General features: G+C 45.9%; 2 protein-coding genes across 2 annotated transcripts in view; one reads left to right on the plus strand and one right to left on the minus strand.

Annotated features, from left to right (window-relative positions):
• The window catches only part of LOC110491196 (serine/threonine-protein kinase SIK1-like), a 20,315-nt gene extending 9,321 nt beyond the window's left edge, over positions 1-10,994 (plus strand). Inside the window, exons 10-12 of the mRNA XM_036984399.2 lie at positions 7,738-8,079; positions 8,416-8,623; positions 8,857-10,994. Coding sequence (XP_036840294.2) covers positions 7,738-8,079; positions 8,416-8,623; positions 8,857-10,099 — 1,793 coding nt within the window. The 3' untranslated portion in view covers positions 10,100-10,994. The remainder of the gene's footprint in view (positions 1-7,737; positions 8,080-8,415; positions 8,624-8,856) is intronic.
• A 4,878-nt stretch (positions 10,995-15,872) lies between these two features.
• LOC110495380 (alpha-crystallin A chain) lies at positions 15,873-21,727 on the minus strand. The gene is made up of 3 exons (XM_021570606.3): positions 20,881-21,727; positions 18,357-18,479; positions 15,873-16,905 (listed from the first exon to the last, which is right to left on the minus strand). The coding sequence occupies exons 1-3, from the start codon at positions 21,076-21,078 to the stop codon at positions 16,693-16,695; spliced, it is 534 nt and encodes a 177-aa protein (XP_021426281.2). The 5' UTR covers positions 21,079-21,727; the 3' UTR covers positions 15,873-16,692.
• Positions 21,728-23,117: the final 1,390 nt, after the last annotated feature.

A 23,117-nucleotide genomic window follows, 5' to 3' on the forward strand; every position in this document is an offset into this window, starting at 1 on the left:
GAGGCGGCCAAAGAAAGAATTGGTTTTGGGGGTGACTAGAGAGATATACCTGCTGGAGCGTGTGCTACAGGTGGGAGATGCTATGGTGACCAGCGAGCTGAGATAAGGGGGAACTTTACCTAGCAGGGTCTTGTAGATGACATGGAGCCAGTGGGTTTGGCGACGAATATGAAGCGAGGGCCAGCCAACGAGAGCGTACAGGTCGCAATGGTGGGTAGTATATGGGGCTTTGGTGACAAAACGGATTGCACTGTGATAGACTGCATCCAATTTGTTGAGTAGGGTATTGGAGGCTATTTTGTAAATTACATCGCCAAAGTCGAGGATTGGTAGGATGGTCAGTTTTACAAGGGTATGTTTGGCAGCATGAGTGAAGGATGCTTTGTTGCAAAATAGGAAGCCAATTCTAGATTTAACTTTGGATTGGAGATGTTTGATATGGGTCTGGAAGGAGAGTTTACAGTCTAACCAGACACCTAAGTATTTGTAGTTGTCCACGTATTCTAAGTCAGAGCCGTCCAGAGTAGTGATGTTGGACAGGCGGGTAGGTGCAGGTAGCGATCGGTTGAAGAGCATGCATTTAGTTTTACTTGTATTTAAGAGCAATTGGAGGCCACGGAAGGAGAGTTGTATGGCATTGAAGCTTACACACCACTATAGACACATCACTATACACACACCACTATACACACATCACTATACACACAACACTATACACACCACTACACACACCACTATACACACCACTATACACATCACTTTAGACACACCACTATACACACCACTGTAGACACACCACTATACACACCACTATACACACCACTATAGACACACCACATAGAATCCAAGATGGCATAGCAGACCGGCGTCTTTTGTCTTCATCTTGTCATGTCCCGTGTATATATATTTTTATATCTTTTTTTCTTCGCATATATATATATATATAAATTTGAAATTCTTAACCCCAACTTTAATCATACTCTCCTGCAACCCGCCTCACCCAATGTGGTATGGATCTGCTATTTTCTTTACTTCAGAAGCGGAACCCCCAGCAGAAGCTAGCCAGCTAACTAGCTACTAGCTAGTAGCCAGCTAGCCACTGCTAGTGGTCATCAGCTAACCTTTAGCCCAGATAATTCCTGCCAGTCTGCACAACGCGATTCAACCCAGAGCTTATCGTATCGGACTTCTTATTCTCCATATCCCCGGATTCCTACCGCAAGCGCTGAACCTCTTCACCTGGGTCATCGCAGCTAGCCAGCTGCTATCCGATTGGCTTCTCCTGGCTAACGTCTCTGTCCCGAAGCAAGCACCAATTAGCCTCGAGCGAGTCTATGCTAGGCCCATCTCGCCGGCTAGCTGAAGAGGTCCACTCCTTGGGCTACAATACCTATTTTGCCAATTGGCCTGGACCATTTTTATTGCCGATACGGAGCCCCTCCTATCAATCACGACTGGACTACCAACGTAATCCACCCGAGGGGGGTTTTCAACTTGCTCCCCCGTTGCGATGTCTCCTGAATGTCCATCTGCTAGCCGCGGCCCGCTAGCTGTCTAGAGCACAAAGGTGCTACAACTGACTCCTTCCTTTGCGACGTCCCTCTAAGGCCCTTCTGTTAGCCTGCTAGCCCCGGCCCGCTAGCTGTCTGAATCGCTGTGTCTCCAGCCTGCCCAGCTACTCACTGGACTCAATGATCACTCGGCTACGCATGCCTCTCCCTAATGTCTATATGCCTTGTCCATTTCTGTTTTGGTTAGTGATTATTGTCTTATTTCACTGTAGAGCCTCCAGCCCTGCTCAATATGCCTCAGCTAACCCTCTCCCACACATGCGGTGACCTCACCTGGTTTAATTGATGTCTCTAGAGACAATATCTCTCTCATTGTCACTCTATGCCTAGGTTTACCTCCACTGTACTCACATCCTACCATACCTTTGTCTGTACATTATGCATTGCATCTATTCTACCACGCCCAGAAACCTGCTTCTTTTACTCTCTGTTCCGAACGTACTAGACGACCAGTTCTCATAGACTTAGCCGTACCCTTATCCTACTCCTCCTCTGCTCCTCTGGTGATGTAGAAGTTAATCCAGGCCCTGCAGTGCCTGGCTCCAGGAAGGCCACCAAAAATCCTGAAATTTCCATCCCTAACTATATAACATTATAACATTTTCCGACAAGATAGAACTGCCAAAGGGGGCGGAGTTAGCCTGCAGAGTTCTGTTTTACTATCCAGGTCTGTGCCCAAACAATTTGAGATTCTACTTTTAAAAATTCACCTTTCCAGAGACAACTCTCACTGTTGCCGCTTGCTATAGACCACCTTCTGCCCCCACCTGTGCCCTGGACACCATATGTTAATTGATTGCCCCCCATCTATCTTCAGAGCTCGTGCTGTTAGGTGACCTAAACTGGGACATGCTTAACACCTCAGCCATCCTACAATCTAAGCTTGATGCCCTCAATCTCACACAAATTATCAATTAACCTACCAGGTATAAACCCAAATCCGTAAACACAGGCCTGCTCTCGACCTGCTCTCCAAATACACCTCTGCTGTCTTCAACCAGGATCTCAGCGATCACTGCCTCATTGCTTGCATTCGTAACGGGTCTGCGGTCAAACGACCACCCCTCATCACTGTCAAACGCTCCCTAAAACACTTGAGCGAGCAGGCCTTTCTTATCGACCTGGCCCGGGTATCCTGGAAGGATATTGATCTCATTCCGTCAGTAGAAGATGCCTGGTTATCCTCGAAAAATGCTTTCCTCACAATCTTAAATAAGCATGCCCCATTAAAAAAATGTAGAACCCGGAACAGATATAGCCCGTGGTTCACTCCAGAGCTGACTGCCCTTGACCAGCACAAAAACATCCTGTGGCGTACTGCATTAGAATCGAATAGCTCCCACGATATGCAACTTTTCAGGGAAGTTAGGAACCAATATACACAGGCAATTACGAAAGCAAAGGCTAGCTTTTTCAAACAGAAATTTGCCTCCTGCAACACAAACTCCAAAAAGTTCTGGGACACTGTCAAGTCCATGGAGAATAAGAGCACCTCCTCCCAGCTGCCCACTGCACTGAGGCTAGGAAACACTGTCACCACTGATAAATCCACGATAATTGAGAATTTCAATAAGCATTTTTTTTACGGCTGGCCATGCTTTCCATCTGGCCACCCCTGGTCAACAGCCCTTTACCCCCCACAGCAACTTGCCCAAGCCTCCCCATTTCTCCTTCACCCAAATCCAGATAGCTGATGTTCTGAAAGAGCTGCAAAATCTGGACCCGTACAAATCAGTAGGACTAGAAAATCTGGACCCTCTCTTTCTAAACTTAGAGACCGAACTTGTTGCAACCCCTATTACTAGCCTGTTCAACCTCTCTTTCGTATCGTCTGAGATCCCCAAAGATTGGAAAGCTGCCACGGTCATCCCCCTTTTCAAAGGGGGAGACAATGTAGACCCAAACTGCTACAGACCTATATCTATTCTACCCTCCATTTCTAAGGTCTTCGAAAGCCAAGTTAACAAGCAGATCACCGCCCATTTAGAATCCCACCGTACCTTCTCCGCTATGCAATCTGGTTTCCGAGCTGGTCATGGGTGCACCTCAGCCACGTTCAAGGTCCTAAACGATATCATAACCTCTATCAATAAGAGACCATACTGTGCAGCTGTGTTCATCGACCTGGCCAAGGCTTTCAACTCTGTCAATCACCACATTCTTATCGGCAGACTCAAATTACTGGATCGCCTGGTTCACCAACTACTTCTTAGACAGAGTTCAGTGTGTCAAATCGGAGGGCCTGTTGTCCGGACCTCTGGCAGTCTCTATGGGGGTGCCACAGGGTTCAATTCTTGGGCCGACTCTTTTCTCTGTATACATCAATGATGTCACTCTTGCTGCTGGTTATTCTCTGATCCACCTCTACGCAGACGATACCATTCTGTATACTTCTGGCCCTTCTTTGGACACTGTGTTAACTAACCTCCAGATGAGCTTCAATGCCATTCAACTCTCCTTCCGTGGCCTCCAACGGCTTTTAAATGCAAGTAAAAGTAAATGCATGCTCTTCAACCGATTGCTACCAGCATCTGCCCGCCTGTCCAGCATCACTACACTGGACGCTTCTGATTTAGAATATAGGGACATCTACAAATACCTAGGTGTCTGGTTAGACTGTAAACTCTCCTTCCAGATTCACATTAAACATCTCCAATCCAAAATTAAATCTAGAATCAGCTTCCTATTTTGCAACAAAGCATCTTTCACTCATGCTGCCAAACATACCCTCGTAAAACTGACTATCCTACCGATCCTTGACTTCGATGTAATTTACAAAATAGCCTCCAACACTCTACTCAGCAAATTGTATGCAGTCCATCACAGTGCCATCCGTTTTGCCACCAAAGCCCCATATACTACCCACCACTGCGACCTGTACGCTCTAGTTGGCTGGCCATCGCTTCATATTCGTTGTCAAATCCACTGGCTCCAGGTCACCTACAAGTCTTTGCTAGGTAAAGCCCCGCCTTATCTCAGCTCACTGGTCACCATAGCAGCACCCACCCGTAGCATGCGCTCCAGCAGGTACAGTGTGAAGAATCAACAACAAGTGGGACACAATCATGAAGTGGAACGACATTTATTGGATATTTCACACTTTTTTAACAAATCAAAAACTGAAAAATTGGGCGTGCAAAATTATTCAGCCCCCTTAAGTTAATACTTTGTAGCGCCACCTTTTGCTGTGATTACAGCTGTAAGTCGCTTGGGGTATGTCTCTATCAGTTTTGCACATCGAGAGACTGACATTTTTTCCCATCCCTCCTTGCAAAACAGCTCGAGCTCAGTGAGGTTGGATGGAGAGCATTTGTGAACAGCAGTTTTCAGTTCTTTCCACAGATTCTCGATTGGATTCAGGTCTGGACTTTGACTTGGCCATTCTAACACCTGGATATGTTTATTTTTGAACCATTCCATTGTAGATTTTGCTTTATGTTTTGGATCATTGTCTTGTTGGAAGACAAATCTCCATCCCAGTCTCAGGTCTTTTGCAGACTCCATCAGGTTTTCTTCTAGAATGGTCCTGTATTTGGCTCCATCCATCTTCCCATCAATTTTAACCATCTTCCCTGTCCCTGCTGACGAAAAGCAGGCCCAAACCATGATGCTGCCACCACCATGTTTGACAGTGGGCATGGTGTGTTCAGGGTGATGAGCTGTGTTGCTTTTACGCCAAACATAACGTTTTGCATTGTTGCCAAAAAGTTCAATTTTGGTTTCATCTGACCAGAGCACCTTCTTCCACATGTTTGGTGTGTCTCCCAGGTGGCAAACTTTAAATGACACTTTTTATGGAAATCTTTAAGAAATGGCTTTCTTATTGCCACTCTTCCATAAAGGCCAGATTTGTGCAATATACGACTGATTGTTGTCCTATGGACAGAGTCTCCCACCTCAGCTGTAGATCTCTGCAGTTCATCCAGAGTGATCATGGGCCTCTTGGCTGCATCTCTGATCAGTCTTCTCCTTGTATGAGCTGAAAGTTTAGAGGGACGGCCAGGTCTTGGTAGATTTGCAGTGGTCTGATACTCCTTCCATTTCAATATTATCGCTTGCACAGTGCTCCTTGGGATGTTTAAAGCTTGGGAAATATTTTTGTATCCAAATCCGGCTTTAAACTTCTTCACAACAGTATCTCGGACCTGCCTGGTGTGTTCCTTGTTCTTCATGATGCTCTCTGCGCTTTTAACGGACCTCTGAGACTATCACAGTGCAGGTGCATTTATACGGAGACTTGATTACACACAGGTGGATTGTATTTATCATCATTAGTCATTTAGGTCAACATTGGATCATTCAGAGATCCTCACTGAACTTCTGGAGAGAGTTTGCTGCACTGAAAGTAAAGGGGCTGAATAATTTTGCACGCCCAATTTTTCAGTTTTTGATTTGTTAAAAAAGTTTGAAATATCCAATAAATGTCGTTCCACTTCATGATTGTGTCCCACTTGTTGTTGATTCTTCACAAAAAAATACAGTTTTATATCTTTATGTTTGAAGCCTGAAATGTGGCAAAAGGTCGCAAAGTTCAAGGGGGCCGAATACTTTCGCAAGGCACTGTATATTTCACTGGTCACTCCCGAAGCCAATTCCTACTTTGACCGCCTTTCCTTCCAGTTCTCTACTGCCAATGACTGGAACGAATTGCAAAAATCCCTGAAGCTGGAGACTCATATCTCCCTCACTAACTTTAAGCACCAGCTGTCAGAGCAGCTCACAGATCACTGCACCTGTACATAGCCCATCTGTAAACAGCCCATCCAACTACCTCATCCCCACACTGTTATTTTTATTCTTTGCACCCCAGTATCTCTCCTTGCACATTCATCTTCTGCACATCTATCACTGCAGTGTTTAATTGCTATATTGTAATTATTTTGCCACTATGGCTTATTTTATTGTCTTACCTCCCTTATCTTACCTCATTTGCACTCACTGTATATATACTTTTTTTCCTACTGTGTTATTGACTGTATCCTTTGTTTATTATATATGTGTAACTCTGTGTTGTTGTTTGTGTCGCACTGCTTTGCTTTATCTTGGCCAGGTCGCAGTTGTAAATGAGAACTTGTTCTCAACTTGCCTACCTGGTTAAAATAAGGTGAAATAAAAGTTATTAAAAAATTCACACCACTATAGACATACCACTATAGACACACCACTATACACACACCACTATAGACACACCACTAGAGACACACCACTATAGACACACCACTATAGACACATCACTATAGACACACCACTATAGACACACCACTATAGACACACCACTATAGACACACCACTATAGACACACCACTATAGACACACCACTATAGACACACCACTAGACACACCACTATAGACACACCACTATAGACACACCACTATACACATACCACTAGACACACCACTATAGACACACCACTATAGACACACCACTAGAGACACACCACTATAGACACCACTATAGACACACCACTATACACACACCACTATAGACACACCACTATAGACACACCACTATACACACACCACTATAGACACACCACTATAGACACACCACTATACACACACCACTATAGACACACCACTATAGACACATCACTATAGACACACCACTATAGACACACCACTATACACACACCACTATAGACACACCACTATAGACACACCACTATAGACACACCACTATAGACATACCACTATAGACACACCTATATGCACACCACTATACACACACCCCTATAGACACAACACTATAGATACACCACTATAGACACACCACTATAGACACACCACTAGACACACCACTATAGACACACCACTAGAAACACCACTATAGACACACCACTATAGACACACCACTATAGACACATCACTAGAAACACCACTATAGACACACCACTATACACACACCACTATACACACCACTATAGACACACCACTATAGACACACCACTATAGACACATCACTATAAACACCACTATAGACACACCACTATACACACACCACTATACACACCACTATACACACACCACTATACACACACCACTATACACACCACTATAGACACACCACTATACACACACCACTATAGACACACCACTATACATAGCCCACTTTCACATTGTCACAAAGTTACAGGGCTAAATTTCCCTACTCTCTCCTCATCTACAGGTGCTGTGGTAAACTCATCCGACCAAGCTTCCTCAGATAGTTTCTCCTCTTCCTCCTCTTCCTTCTCTGCCAGTCCCAGCCTGTCCAGCCCAATTGAGGACCCCTATATGGTACTTGTCACTACTGTGGATGGCCCTGGGACCTATAGCCCCACAGAGTCCCCCCTGGCCCTGTCCTCTACCGTGCCCAGCACTGTTGACGGCCCCTATCAGTTACTGGTCACTACCGGTCATCTGGCCCTGTCGTCCACCCTGCAGCCCCCTCCCCAGGATAGCCTCCCCGTACCCAGCTTCCAGGAGGGCCGCCGAGCCTCCGACATGGACACCGGCGCTCTAACACAAGGTATGGACGACCACTTCAAAATTAAAGCACAGATCAAGTATGACAGATGGAAAGAAGAAAAGCTTCTTATGTATACTGTAATAAGCTCCTGTGTTACACATTGGAGACATCTCTTGAGTTTTAATCATCTTTGATGTAGATCAGAAACGACAAAGGTCCTAGAATGGATCCTTGAGGAACTCCACAAGATATTAAGATACCTGTCAGTTTGCACACACAAACTGCTCTCTAAAATGAACGTCATTCTGTAACCGTTATAAAAAATGTAGTTATAGATCTATTCTTGGTGGCTTTCATGAAGGTTTATGATGTCGTGATCTTTGACCTCTGTTCCAGGTCTGAGGGTGTTCCGCCAGAAGTTGAGGATGGAGGCCAGCGCCAAGGGCCTGCTGGGACTGAACAAGATGAAGAGCCCCGGGGTCCGGCACGGGTGGTCCCCCCCAGCCTCTGGCTCTGCACCCTGCCCCCCTGCCTGGGGGGGGCGAGACCTGTCCCACTGTGTCCCCACCACACCACTGTCAGAGGAAGGCTTCCAGCAGCAGAAGTGAGGCAGACCCTTTTGTTTCTTATCATTGTGACTCAAATTATTATCAAGACATTTTGATGTGGGTTAAATACATTTGTCAAAAGCTTTTAAACATTTGCTTGATTTGTCTTGGACGTTGCACCTGCAACCGGTTTCATTGTATTGGAGCAAACTAAATGAAGTGCACCCCAAGTATTTTAAAATATTAGACACCTGTTGTTCTACTGACTCTTCTCTGTGTCTTCCCCCAGAGTGATCCAGATTCCACTGTGCCAATTCCACCCCACCACACCTCTTCCTCCACGCCACCCCACGTCTTCCTCCCCGCCACCACACCTCTTCCTGTCTCCTCCCGTCCCTCCTAACGTTCCCGCTCCTCCTCGTCCTCCCATTGGTCTGTTCTCCACACACACACTGTCACATGACTTCCTCACACCCTCCCTTCAACAGAACCACTCACCACACCCACAACTACACCCACACCCACAACTACACTCACAGCTACACCCACAGCCACAACTACACTCACAACTACACCCACAGACACAACTACACCAACAACTACACTCACAACTACACCCACACTCACAACTACACCCACAACTACACCCACAGCCACAACTACACCCACAACTATACCCACAGCCACAACTACACCCACAGTCACAACTACACCCACAACTACAACCACACTCACAGCTACACTCACAACTACACCTACAGCCACAACTACAGCCACAACTACACCCACACTCACAGCTGCACTCACAGCTACACCAAAAGACACATCCACAACCACAATCCTACCTATCTCTATGCTCAGAGCAACCGCTAGACTTATCCCCTTCCTCCTCCTCTTCCTCCTTCTCTTCTTCAGCCATGGTGGCGTCGGCTGGCCACCTCTTGGAGACCCACCTCCATATCAGCTCTCCTCGGGTTGAGAACCACACCCCACCCTTCTCTGACGCTCCTCACCTCCCTGTTCAGCCCCAGTTCCCCCACCCGAAACCCCAGTCTCAGCCTAAGCTACTGCACCCCCACCCGGAACCCCTGTCTCAACAACTACACCCCCACCCAGACCCCCGGTCTCAACTACTACACCCCCACATCCATCCCCACAACCACCCAGACCTCAAGACTCAGCTATTGCAGCCTCACCCCCACAACTACCCAGACCCCCAGTCTCAGCTACAGCAACCCCACAACCACCCAGACTCCCAGTCTCAGCTACAGCAACCCCACTCCCACCCCCACAACCACCCAGACCCCCAGTCTCAGCTACAGCAACCCCACCCCCACCCCCACAACTACCCAGACCCCCAGTCTCAGCCTCAGTTACTGTATTCCCACTCTGACCCCCAGCCTCAGCCAAGGCCTTGGGCCAACCACCACCTCTATACCCACTCCCAGACCTCCAGGCGGCCCCAGCTCCAGCGCCAGCCACGTCTGCCTCCATGCCCAGTAGGGAGAATGGATCCTGCGTACGGACCGTAGGAAACACCCAGGACTACAGGCCTAGCAGCTGTTGGACAGCAACGGTCTCAAGGCTAACATTAGGACTCAGAGAGAGAGACTGGAGAAGTGGAACTGGGCCTCAGACTGATGTCCCCAATGACTCAATGCCACGATGCTCTGGCAACAGTGGACGTTAATGAAGAAGGATGACATCAGTGGGACCTACTTAGGATGGACTGTGAGTCCATTGGTGGAGTTTTAACCTGAGTTTCCCCTAAAGCTAGGACAGCAGAGTCCCTGCCCATTTTCCGAAAACAACTGAAACTCTACCTCTTCAAACATTGTCTTAAATAAGACATTGCACTTCTCTTTTCCTACTAGCACTGGCTTAGCTGATAACTCCTCTATATTGTGGAAAAATGTACTTACTTCAACTGTGATATGTGATTGTCTCACTTAGCTATCTTAATATGAATGCACTTTGGATAAAAGTGTCTGCTAGATTATTCTGATCATGTGCAAACTGTCATGTCTGTTGTTATGGGAACTGAAAATACCAATAATTGACCTACTGTGGAGACAGCAGTCTTTTCCAGGAAGCACAACTCCCAGTATTCTCCTATTATCCTATTACAAACTCGGTTAAGCGGTAGTTGTTGTCTACCTGTCGTCTTCCATAAACTGTCTTTGATTCAGTGCAGTTGGCATGAGGAAGACGACTTAAAATAGGTGTTTTCTCATACAGTTTGGATTCAGACCCGGCTTGTGCCTTTTGAACAAACAAGAAGACTATTGTATTGAGTGGACCAGACTCAACAAACCTCTCTGAAATACGTTTTTTGTATTTGTTGAACATTGTAAATTGAGATTTGTAGTTGAATACTTTTTCATACGTTGTTGGATCATTTTTTTAACAAAGGAATGAAAAAAGCTATTACTGGTCTTTGCTGTTTATTGCTGTTGCTCTGTATGACTTGTCTGTTTTCAGCTGGCCCACCACCACCAGCCCAGCCTCCACCTGTCTGGCTCTGCTTTGGTTCCAGTCAGGGGGTTGGTATTGCTATACCTCCCTCACTGCCTGTAGTTTGTTGTTATTGGAATGATTGAGCCTTGCGCTGGCAGAGAGTTCCCCTGAAAAAGCAGAGCCTAACGCCTAGTCCTAATGACCTAATGCAGGTAGCCTGGTGGGCAGGAGCGTTGGGCCAGTAACCGAAAGGTTGCTGGATCGAATCCCCGAGCTGACATGGTACAAATCTGTCATACTGCCTTGGTTGCTGGATCAAATCCCCGAGCTGACAAAGTGAAAATGAGTCATTCTGCCCCTGAGCAAGGCAATTAACCCACTGTTCTCCGGGCGCGATGACGTGGATGTTGATTAAGGCCCCCCCCTCGCACCTCTCTGATTCAGAGGGGTTGGGTCAAATGCGGAAGAGACAACACAAGTTTCATGCAATAATGATTCTATATAATATTGTACATTTTGTTGAGTTTGTTCTGGATTTGGGAACTGTGAAAAGACCCCTGGTGGCATGTCTGGTGGGGTAAGTGTGTGTGTCAGAGCTGTGTGTAAATTGACGATGCAAACAATTTGGGATTTTCTAAAAAGAAGAAGTGATGCAGTCAGTCTCTCCTCAAATCTTAGCCAAGAGAGACTGGCATGCATTTATATATTATATTTATATCTTCCCTCTGATTACAATGAAGAGTAAGACATGTCGCTCTGTTCTGGGCCAGATGCAGTTTAACTAGGTCTTTTCCTTGCAGCACTTGACCATATGACTGTACAATAATCAAGATAAGATTAAACTAGAGCCTGCAGAACTTGCTTTTTGGAGTGTGGTGTCAAAAAAGCAGAGCATCTCTTTATTACGGACAGACACCGCCCCATCTTTACAACCATTGAATCTACATGTTGACCATGACAGTTGACAATCTAAAGTAACGGCAAGTAATTTAATCTCCTCGACATGTTCAACAGCCCCACCATTCATTACCAGATTCAGCGGAGGTCTAGAATTTAGGGAATGATTTGTACCAAATTACAATGCTCTTAGTTTTAGAGATGTGCAGGACCAGTTTATTACTGGCCACCCATTCCAAAACAGACTGCAACTCTTTGTTAAGGGTTTCAGTGACTTCATTAGCTGTGGTTGCTGATGCATATATGGTTGAGTCATCAGCATACATGGACACACATGCTTTGTTTAATGCCAGTGGCAGGTCGTTGGTAAAAATAGAAAAAGTAGAGGGCCTAGAGAGCTGCCCTGCGGTACACCACACTTTACATGTTTGACATTAGAGAAGCTTCCATTAAAGAAAACCCTCTGACTTCTATTAAAAAGATAGCTCTGAATCCACAATATGGCAGAGGTTGAAAACAGATTATGGTCAATAATATCAAAGGCTGCATTAACATTACAGCTCCCACAATCGTCTTATTATCAATTTACATGTTGAGTGCCCTTTTCTATAAGCATGCTGAAAGACTGTTAATTTGTTTACAGAGAAATAGCATTGTATTTGGTCAAACACAATTCTTTCCAACCGTTTGCTAATTGTTGGCAGCCAGCTGATAGGTCAGCTGTTAGAACCAGTAAAACTGGTGTGATTAATGAGGAGCATCCAGACGCTGCACTTGATGAATTTATGAAATGTCTTCTTCCAATTATTGATAAACATGAACCTGTTAAGAAACTGACTGTTAGAACTGTTAAGGCTCCATGGATTGAAGAGAAATTTAAAAACTGTATAGTTGAAAGAGATGGGGGCAAAAGGAGTGGCTAATAAGTCTGGCTGCACATCTGACTGGCTGACTTACTGCACATCTGACTGGCTGACTTACTGCACATCTGACTGGCTGACTTACTGCACATCTGACTGGCTGACTTACTGCACATCTGACTGGCTGAATTACTGCACATCTGACTGGCTGACTTACTGCACATCTGACTGGCTGACTTACTGCACATCTGACTGGCTGACTTACTGCACATCTGACTGGCTGACTTACTGCACATCTGACTGGCTGAATTACTGCACATCTGACTGGCTGACTTACTGCACATCTGACTGGCTGACTTACTGCACATCTGACTGGCTGACTTACTGCACATCTGACTGGCTGACTTACTGCACATCTGACTGGCTGAATTACTGCACATCTGACTGGCTGACTTACTGCACATCTGACTGGCTGACTTACTGCACATCTGACTGGCTGAATTACTGCACATCTGACTGGCTGACTTACTGCACATCTGACTGGCTGACTTACTGCACATCTGACTGGCTGACTTACTGCACATCTGACTGGCTGACTTACTGCACATCTGACTGGCTGAATTACTGCACATCTGACTGGCTGACTTACTGCACATCTGACTGGCTGACTTACTGCACATCTGACTGGCTGACTTACTGCACATCTGACTGGCTGAATTACTGCACATCTGACTGGCTGACTTACTGCACATCTGACTGGCTGACTTACTGCACATCTGACTGGCTGACTTACTGCACATCTGACTGGCTGAATTACTGCACATCTGACTGGCTGACTTACTGCACATCTGACTGGCTGACTTACTGCACATCTGACTGGCTGACTTACTGCACATCTGACTGGCTGACTTACTGCACATCTGACTGGCTGAATTACTGCACATCTGACTGGCTGACTTACTGCAAATTGAGAAATGATGTGAATGAACTCAACAAAAAGAAGAAGAAACTGTATTATGAAGCCAAGATCAATGATATAAAGAAGCTACTGAGGATAGTAGCTGACTCTAAACCACTCCTATCTGTCATATCGTTAATCTGAGCCTAGAGGAAAGTCTTTGTCCTCAGGCCCGGAGGGAAGCCAAAGTCATTCCGCTACCCAAGAGTGGTGAAGCAGTTTTACTGGTTCTAACAGCAGACCAATCAGCTGGCTGCCAACAATTAGCAAACGGTTGGAAAGAATTGTGTTTGACCAAATACAATGCTATTTCTCTGTAAACAAATTAACAGTCTTTCAGCATGCTTATAGAAAAGGGCACTCAACATGTAAATTGATAATAAGACGATTGTGGGAGCTGTAATGTTAGATGGCTTCGGCGATGTCATCTACAAAATGGCTTCCAACACTCTACTCAGCAAACTGGATGCAGTCTATCACAGTGCCATCCGTTTTGTCACTAAAGCACCTTATACCACCCACCACTGCGACTTGTATGCTCTAGTCGGCTGGCCCTCGCTACATATTCGTCGCCAGACCCACTGGCTCCAGGTCATCTACAAGTCCATGCTAGGTAAAGCTCCGCCTTATCTCAGCTCACTGGTCACGATGGCAACACCCATCCGTAGCACGCGCTCCAGCAGGTGTATCTCACTGATCATCCCTAAAGCCAACACCTCATTTGGCCGCCTTTCGTTCCTGTACTCTGCTGCCTGTGACTGGAACGAATTGCAAAAATCGCTGAAGTTGGAGACTTTTATCTCCCTCATCAACTTCAAACATCAGCTATCTGAGCAGCTAACCGATTGCTGCAGCTGTACATAGTCTATTGGTATATAGCCCACCCATTTTCACCTACCTCATCCCCATACTGTTTTTATTTATTTACTTTTCTGCTCTTTTGCACACCAATATCTCTACCTGTACATGACCATCTGATCATTTATCACTCCAGTGTTAATCTGCAAAATTGTAATTATTCGCCTACCTCATGCCTTTTGCACACATTGTATATAGACTCCCCCTTTGTTTTCTACTGTGTTATTGACTTGTTAATTGTTTACTCCATGTGTAACTCTGTGTTGTCTGCTCATACTGCTATGCTTTATCTTGGCCAGGTCGCAGTTGCAAATGAGAACTTGTTCTCAACTAGCCTACCTGGTTAAATAAAGGTGAAATAAAAATAAAAAATCAGATCAACCATTTTGTTTTTTACATCATCCACATAAGAGTCACAGCAAAATCTTGTGTATGATCTCTTATACATTATTTTAGGCCCAGCTGTTCGGCTTTCCTGGATATAGCCACTATATTGTGATCACTGCATCCAATGGGCACATTTACAGCTTTAGAACAAAGTTTTACAGTATTAGTACAAATGTGATTGATACATGTGGATGATCTTGTTCCTGTAGTGTTTGTAAACACCCAGGTAGATTGATTAATAACCTGAACCAGATTACAGGCACTGGTTACATTGAGAAGCTTCCTCTTGACTGGACAGCTTGATGAAAACCAGTCAATATTCAGGTCCCCAAGAAAGTCTCCAGTCTCTCTCTGTCCCAGTCTCTCTCTCACATTCTCTCTCTGTCTCATTCTCTCTGTCCTGTCTCTCTTTTTCCCAGTCTCTCTCTCACATTCTCTCTCTGTCTCATTCTCTCTCTCTCTCTGTCTCATTCTCTCTCTCTGTCTCATTCTCTCTGTCCCAGTTTCTCTCTGTCCCAGTCTCTCTCTCTCATTCTCTCTCTGTCCCAGTCTCTCTCTTTCCCAGTCTCTCTCTCTCTCATTCTCTCTCTCTGTCTCATTCTCTCTGTCTCAGTCTCTCTGTCTCATTCTCTCTGTCTCAGTCTCTCTCTCTGTCTTACCCTTTTGCTCTTTTGCTCTTTTGCTCTCGTGCCACTTATTTCATACTTATTTAGGTGACTGATTAAGAAGAGGATAAGATTAATCACAGCTCTTAGAGAGTAAACACTCACCTCTATTACAATGAATATGTGGTCTAGTTTTGCTCAGTAGCTTTGCGGTTGACCTGCGCAACGGATACGTTCACATCCAATGAATACTTGATGAAACAGAGAACGTACAGACAAGGGGTTGCTTCTTGGTTAATATTACAGTTTTATTGTTTCTACTTCTCAGGTAGTGAGCAGATATCAGCTGAACAGGGCTAACGCTACAGGACAGGAAATACTCAAAGGACAAGAGAGAAAAAGTCGCGACATAGGAATGGAAAAAAGCCAGGTGGTGGTATAAGCCCAATGATGGAAGCCCTTTTCAGTACTACAGCAGTCCTATAGGACCAGACAATGGTACGCACTTAACCCTAACTCCCCCCTATCCTCCCTCCCTCTCTTTCTCTTAGAAAGAGTTGCTCAGTAAAGCCCTTCAGTACAGCCAGGAGAAAGACGGCAGCTTCCTCACTGGGTGAAATATTACCCACGGTACCCCTGGGGTGACCGATTTGTTGTTTGTTTACACAGGAAGTAGAAAGCCAGGGTTAAGTCATGTGACCCTCTCTTAAATCCTTTTGTTTTTGTTGTCCCCCCCAAGCCCCAACCATCCCTCTCTTTATCCATTCTCATGGGTCATGAGTCATAATCAGAGGCAGAATATTAATATTGCCATAATAGTCTAGCGTAGTCTAAAAAAGGAGAAGATATTAGACTAGAAATACACTGATATCTTCTAAGTGTGGAGTCAGGGAGAGAGGGATTGGGGTAGGGTGGTGAGGGGAGGGGCGAGGGGGTGGGGAGACTTTGGGGGTAAAGGAATGTGTTGTTCAGCCCCCCGCACCCTGCCCCAGCCACACGGCTGCTTTATTTGGAAGAGAAGCCCCCCCCCCTGCATGCCCCCTTCCGCCCTTTGACACCCCCCGCATCCCCAGTGCCACCCAGCCGGCAGCACGCCCGTCTTCTTAAGAGGAGGGGGCAGCGTTAGTCTTGTCGTCGCGGGTGACGGGGATGCTGCGGTCGCCACGGCCGAGGTCACCACCGCCACCGGTGACCTTTGGGCCACAAAGGGTCAGGAGGCCGTCGGTGGACAGTGTGCAGGAGATAGCCGATTGGTCCACGCTGGAGGGGAGGCGGTAACGGCGGTGGAACTCACGTGCGATGTAACCGTGGTCGTCCTGGAGACAAGAGAGAGACAAATGAGGATGAGAGTAACGATGTAGTGTCCACGTTCAACACTTTATGATGAACGTTTTTTATGGTGCTTTTTAAATCATTATCCCTTCACACTGTCAGATACAGGCCTAACCATAGGAATTCAGCACTCTAGGAAAAAAACATGTGCGGCTGCTGGGAATGACGCAGAAAGGATGTGAGAGAAAGCAAAACGTTCCTTAGTTACAACGGCTCCCCCACTCAGCCTGTCCCTGGAGGCCACTAACATCCAGAATGAAAATAAATGATGAGAGAGGAGAGAGAGAGAGAGAAGAAAGAGAGAGAAGAGAGAGAGAGAGAGAGAGAGAGAAGAGAGGGAGAGAGAGGAGAAAGAGAGAAAAGAGAGAGATAAGTAGCATTTTGTAATCTAATTTAATGACTCTTAACTCTTACAAAGGAAAACTCAAAACATTGTGGGTCACGTTCACCTCTATGACTAACATACATCACATTTGTTCTGTGTCACCGTGTGGCCCCAGAAAATGAAATGATCCCAAACAATGTGTCCCATTGTTTATGTAGGAATCCCTATCATTGGAGATGTTTTTCCCAGCAAAGTGTGTCAGTGTGTATAGTTTCATCTGAGGACACGTAACTGCTTGGTTGTTGGACTTCATCCTGGCTGAACATGGGCCTAGAAAAGGGTTGAATTGAATTCGTATGAGGGGCAATGCGCGTAAGCCGACCAATTCCCAGAATAAACAAAACAAGGCTGTGGGTGGGTGGGTGTGCTCGACACACATTAATTAGGTTGAGAAATTCTCCTCTGACTCAAAATGTTGAATCTAATAACACATCTTGTTAGCATCTCTTTGAGGACGTGGCTGGTTAATGCTGGTTGTTGTAGCAGTGGCTATGTCTAGGTAGTTGGAAGGAGCAACCTGCCTAAGGATGAATGCACTGACCTGGAAAGCACAGTGATGACAGTATCTGGTGCGCTTATTGCTTCAACTACTGCCACAGGGTGTTTCCATGTGACAGGCGTGCAGGCACTCACACTATACATGTACAGTATAGACAGTATGTCACAGGAGGTTGGTAATTGTGGAGGATGGGTTCGTGGTAATGACAGGAGTGGAATCAGTGGAATGGTATCAAATACATCAAACACATGGTTTCCATGGTGTTGATTCCATTCTATTGGCTCAGTTCCAGACATTATTATGATCTGTCCTCCCGTCAGCAGCCCCCACTGATATATATGTGCACGTGTCAGAAACCAGGCGTTGGTGTTCCAAGCCATAGTAGAGGGATTGTGTTTGAACTCAGGAGTGGGTGTACTACCACAAGTCACAGTGGTAGTTTTGAGCTAGCTCAGCCTGTCCGTCCAGAGAGATTAGGGTGTGTGCTGCTTAGATGGGATGGAATCTTAACCCATCCAACCAGGTGGTCACCCGATGGTGGGAGGTCTCACCTGTCTCTCTCCATGCTTTCCCTGGATCTCCACATAGTCATCAGTCACCTTTACGTTGAGTTCATCAGGAGAGAAGTGCTTCACATCCATGAAGACCGAGAACTTGTCCCTGTCGGACCTCACCTGGAGAGATAGAGGGAAAGGGGTTGAAGGTTAAAGGTCACAGGTGGCGGGAACCTGGTAACCACAGTGATGCTCATCTTCTGAAATGTATTTTTTTCCCCCATATCAGTTCAGTTCTATATGTTGTCATGGAGTCATATCTCAGAGAGATATGAAGAAGATGATCCATTTCTGAAGTGAGTATAGGTGCTGCAAAACAAAATGTGTGTCACTAGTCACCAAAACACTACATGTTGTTTGGACATCGGAATTCTGATATCCTGGCATATAACCCACGTTGAAATGCAGTTTGAGCTAGTAACGGAATGAGTCAGTATATTATGGGCAGGACAGAGCATGGTTTAGACTTGGTTTAGACTTGGTTTAGACTTGGTTTAGACTTGGTTTAGACTTGGTTTAGACTTGGTTTAGACTTGGTTTAGACTTGGTTTAGACATGGTTTAGACTTGGTTTAGACTTGGTTTAGACTTGGTTTAGACTTGGTTTAGACTTGGTGGATAACACTGCAGCAGTCTCTGAGCTCTTCCCTGCTGAGAATCACTCAAGATTAGTGCATTCCATTTGCCGCTCATTTTCAACATACTTGCAATAGTCTTGCAAACTGCAAAATGCACTTCTGATCGTTGTTTACAGCTCCAGTAGTAGGGGTATTTGACCTCTCTGTTCTCTGTACTCTCTTATGACAATCAGCAACATCTACTACAGCGGTATAGGATAGCAGGATGTCGTAGCCATTCAATAAGAGATATGGCTAGTGCTACTGCTGTCATAGCCATTCACTAACAGATATGGCTAGTGCTACTGCTGTCATAGCCATTCACTAACAGATATGGCTAGTGCTACTGCTGTCATAGCCATTCAATAACAGATATGGCTAGTGCTACTGCTGTCATAGCCATTCAATAACAGAAATGGCTAGTGCTACTGCTGTCATAGCCATTCAATAACAGATCTGGCTAGCGCTACTGCTGTCATAGCCATTCAATAAGAGATATGGCTAGTGCTACTGCTGTCATAGCCATTCAATAACAGATCTGGCTAGTGCTACTGCTGTCATGGCCATTCAATAACAGATATGGCTAGTGCTACTGCTGTCATAGCCATTCAATAACAGATCTGGCTAGTGCTACTGCTGTCATAGCCATTCAATAACAGATCTGGCTAGTGCTACTGCTGTCATAGCCATTCAATAAGAGATATGGCTAGTGCTACTGCTGTCATAGCCATTCAATAACAGATCTGGCTAGCGCTACTGCTGTCATAGACATTCAATAAGAAATATGGCTAGTGCTACTGCTGTCATAGCCATTCAATAACAGATCTGGCTAGTGCTACTACTGTCATAGCCATTCAATAAGAGATATGGCTAGCGCTACTGCTGTCATAGCCATTCAATAAGAGATATGGCTAGTGCTACTATTGTCATAGCCATTCAATAAGAGATATGGCTAGCGCTACTGCTGTCATAGCCATTCAATAACAGATCTGGCTAGTGCTACTACTGTCATAGCCATTCAATAAGAGATATGGCTAGTGCTACTGCTGTCATAGCCATTCAATAACAGATCTGGCTAGTGCTACTGCTGTCATAGCCATTCAATAACAGATCTGGCTAGTGCTACTGCTGTCATAGCCATTCAATAAGAGATATGGCTAGTGCTACTGCTGTCATAGCCATTCAATAACAGATATGGCTAGTGCTACTGGTTCTCTCTGATTTAGTATAGCGACTTCCCCAGGGTCATGTACTTGTCTCCCCCACTCAGCTTTCTCTTCTCTATAACTGTTACATCTCCCTGTATTAGTAATGAATTCAGTGAAGGCCTCCTAGATTAAATACATTGAGTTTCTCTGTGAAAGATATGTACACATAGACCACCTTAGGGCCCATTACAGTACGAGTCAAATCTGTCCAATCTCAGTCCATTTTGCGAATCCTCTTTTTTTTATAGGAAAACAGCATACTGTTCAACCAATGAAACTGTAGAGGATGTAACCAATGCATCATGGCCCTAATAACTCGGCTTCAATTGATTAATTTTACCCTTATTTTTTTTATTTTACTGGGGATGATTCGATTCCCCCAAGGTCACACAAGCTCTCTCTGTTAGCCAGGACAACATCTGTCTATGAAGTATTACATCTTTCCCCATCAAACACTGACAACCAAGTCTGCTTTCTATCCATAAAGATAGACAACAAGAAACATGCAAATCATACATTTGGGTAGTTTGAACTAAACTAAAGGGACTACAGATTTAGAATGATGGTGAATGAATAGGTCTTAGTGGATCCTATTCTTCCCCAGAGGACGGAGCAGGTTAGCCTGGTAAACCAGACTGAACACTTCCAATGCTGAGCACAGTGATCAATCAGTCAGGTTGAACAGGTTAGTTGTTACCTCAGACATGCCAGAGTTGGTGGAGTCCAGGAAGTTGCGGAACAGCGACTGTCTGTAGTAGGGGCTGATGGTGGAGGCAGCGTAGGGGAACAGGTCATAGTCGAACATGCCCTCCCCGAAAAACTGGTCAAAGAGACGAGCGGGATACATGGAGCCCATGGCACGTCTGAACCAGGGATGCTGGATGGCAATATCCATACTAGTAGGTTAGGTTTTAGCTCGACGGGACAAACTCAATACTCAATACAGACGGTTTCCTGCTGCTCTGCTTTAGCTCGGCTCGCTAGTGCCTGTGTTCTGTTAGGAGTAGAGAGAGAGAGGCGTGAGGGAGGACTAGAGGTAGTAGTAGCAGTACTAGTAGAGAGGAGTAGGGGTCCCAAGTGGTGCGTGTCCTCTCCTCTGCAGCCGCCCCCTCTTTATATACCTGTGGGGCAGAAAAGAGGGGCTTTAATGCGGATCTCTGTGGAATGGCATTATCTCATGGTGGGACGGGCTCAGTCAGCAGAATCGGTGGGTGGAGTGCCCGCTGGCCCGTCCACCTACAGCCTGGCCCTCGTAACGTGGCGGGACCTGTGCCAGCGCCAACCGGACGACAAGGCTCTGACAAAACAAGCCTGTGGAGAGGGTGAGGAAGAGGGTGAGGAAGAGGATGAGGAAAAGGGGGAGACGGAGAGAGAATCAGGAGGTCAGGGGTGAAAAGAAATGGATTGGTGGCACCTTAATATGGGAGGACTGGCTCATAGTAATCGCTGGAAAGAATAAATAGAATGGTATTGAACAAATCAAAAACATGGTTTATCATGAGCCGTCCTGCCCTCAGCAGCCTCCTGTGGTTGGTGGGGTTTCTGACACTGGATACGGGGGATGGGAATTAAATCTGTCTGGGTGTGGAGCACCGACATGCTCATCCTCCCTCTCTGTCTTTCACACACACACACACGCACGCACACACGCACACACACACACATACACACACACTATTGTTCTGGTACTTTGTTGGGATGAAGAGCAGACTTCAGTCACAATACAGTCTGGGGGTGGCTGTGTGAGGGCGTGGAGAGGTCAACATCACAACAACAGCGGTCAAACATTGTGAGGATGGGTATTTGTCTGATTGACCAGTATGGAATGTAAAGTAGAGGGGAAACAGCAGAGAAACAGCAGAGGATACAGCAGAGAAACAGCAGGGAAACAGCAGCGAAACAGCAGGGAAACAGCAGGGGAAACAGCAGGGAAACAGCAGAGGAAACAGCAGAGAAAACAGCAGGGAAACAGCTGGGGAAACAGCAGCGAAACAGCAGGGGAAACAGCAGCAAAACAGCAGGGGAAACAGCAGAGGAAACAGCAGGGAAACAGCAGAGGAAACAGTAGGGAAACAGCAGGGAAACAGCAGGGAAACAACAGGGGAAACAGCAGGGAAACAGCATGGGAAACAGCAGAGAAAACAGCAGGGGAAACAGCAGCGAAACAGCTGGGGAAACAGCAGGGAAACAGCAAGGGAAACAGCAGAGAAAACAGCAGGGGAAACAGTAGGGACACAGCAGGGAAACAACAGAAAAAACAGCAGGGAAACAGCAGGGGAACAGCAGGGAAACAGCAGAGGAAACAGCAGGGGAAACAGTAGGGAAACAGCAGGGAAACAGCAGGGAAACAACAGAGAAAACAGCAGGGGAAACAGCAGGGGAACAGCAGGGAAACAGCAGAGGAAACAGCAGGGGAAACAGCAGTATCTGAAGTTTGCTAGAGAGCATTTGGATGATCCAGAAGAAGATTGGGAGAATGTCATATGGTCAGATGAAACCAAAATATAACTTTTTGGTAAAAATTCAACTTGTAGTGTTTGGAGGACAAAGAATGCTGAGTTGCATCCAAAGAACACCATACCTACTGTGAAGCATGGGGGTGGAAACATCATGCTTTGGGGCTGTTTTTCTGCAAAGGGACCAGGACGACTGATCCGTGTAAAGGAAAGAATGAATGGGGCCATGTATCGTGAGATTTTGAGTGAAAACCTCCTTCCATCAGCAAGGGCATTGAAGATGAAACGTGGCTGGGTCTTTCAGCATGACAATGATCCCAAACACATCGCCCGGGCAACAAAGGAGTGGCTTCGTAAGAAGCATTTCAAGGTCCTGGAGTGGCCTAGCCAGTCTCCAGATCTCAACCCCATAGAAAATCTTTGGAGGGAGTTGAAAGTCTGTGTTGCCCAGCAACAGCCCCAAAACATCACTGCTCTA

Source organism: Oncorhynchus mykiss, chromosome 18, assembly GCF_057628025.1.
Source record: "Oncorhynchus mykiss isolate SJ-2025 chromosome 18, ASM5762802v1, whole genome shotgun sequence".
Classification (NCBI taxonomy): Eukaryota; Metazoa; Chordata; class Actinopteri; order Salmoniformes; family Salmonidae; genus Oncorhynchus; species Oncorhynchus mykiss.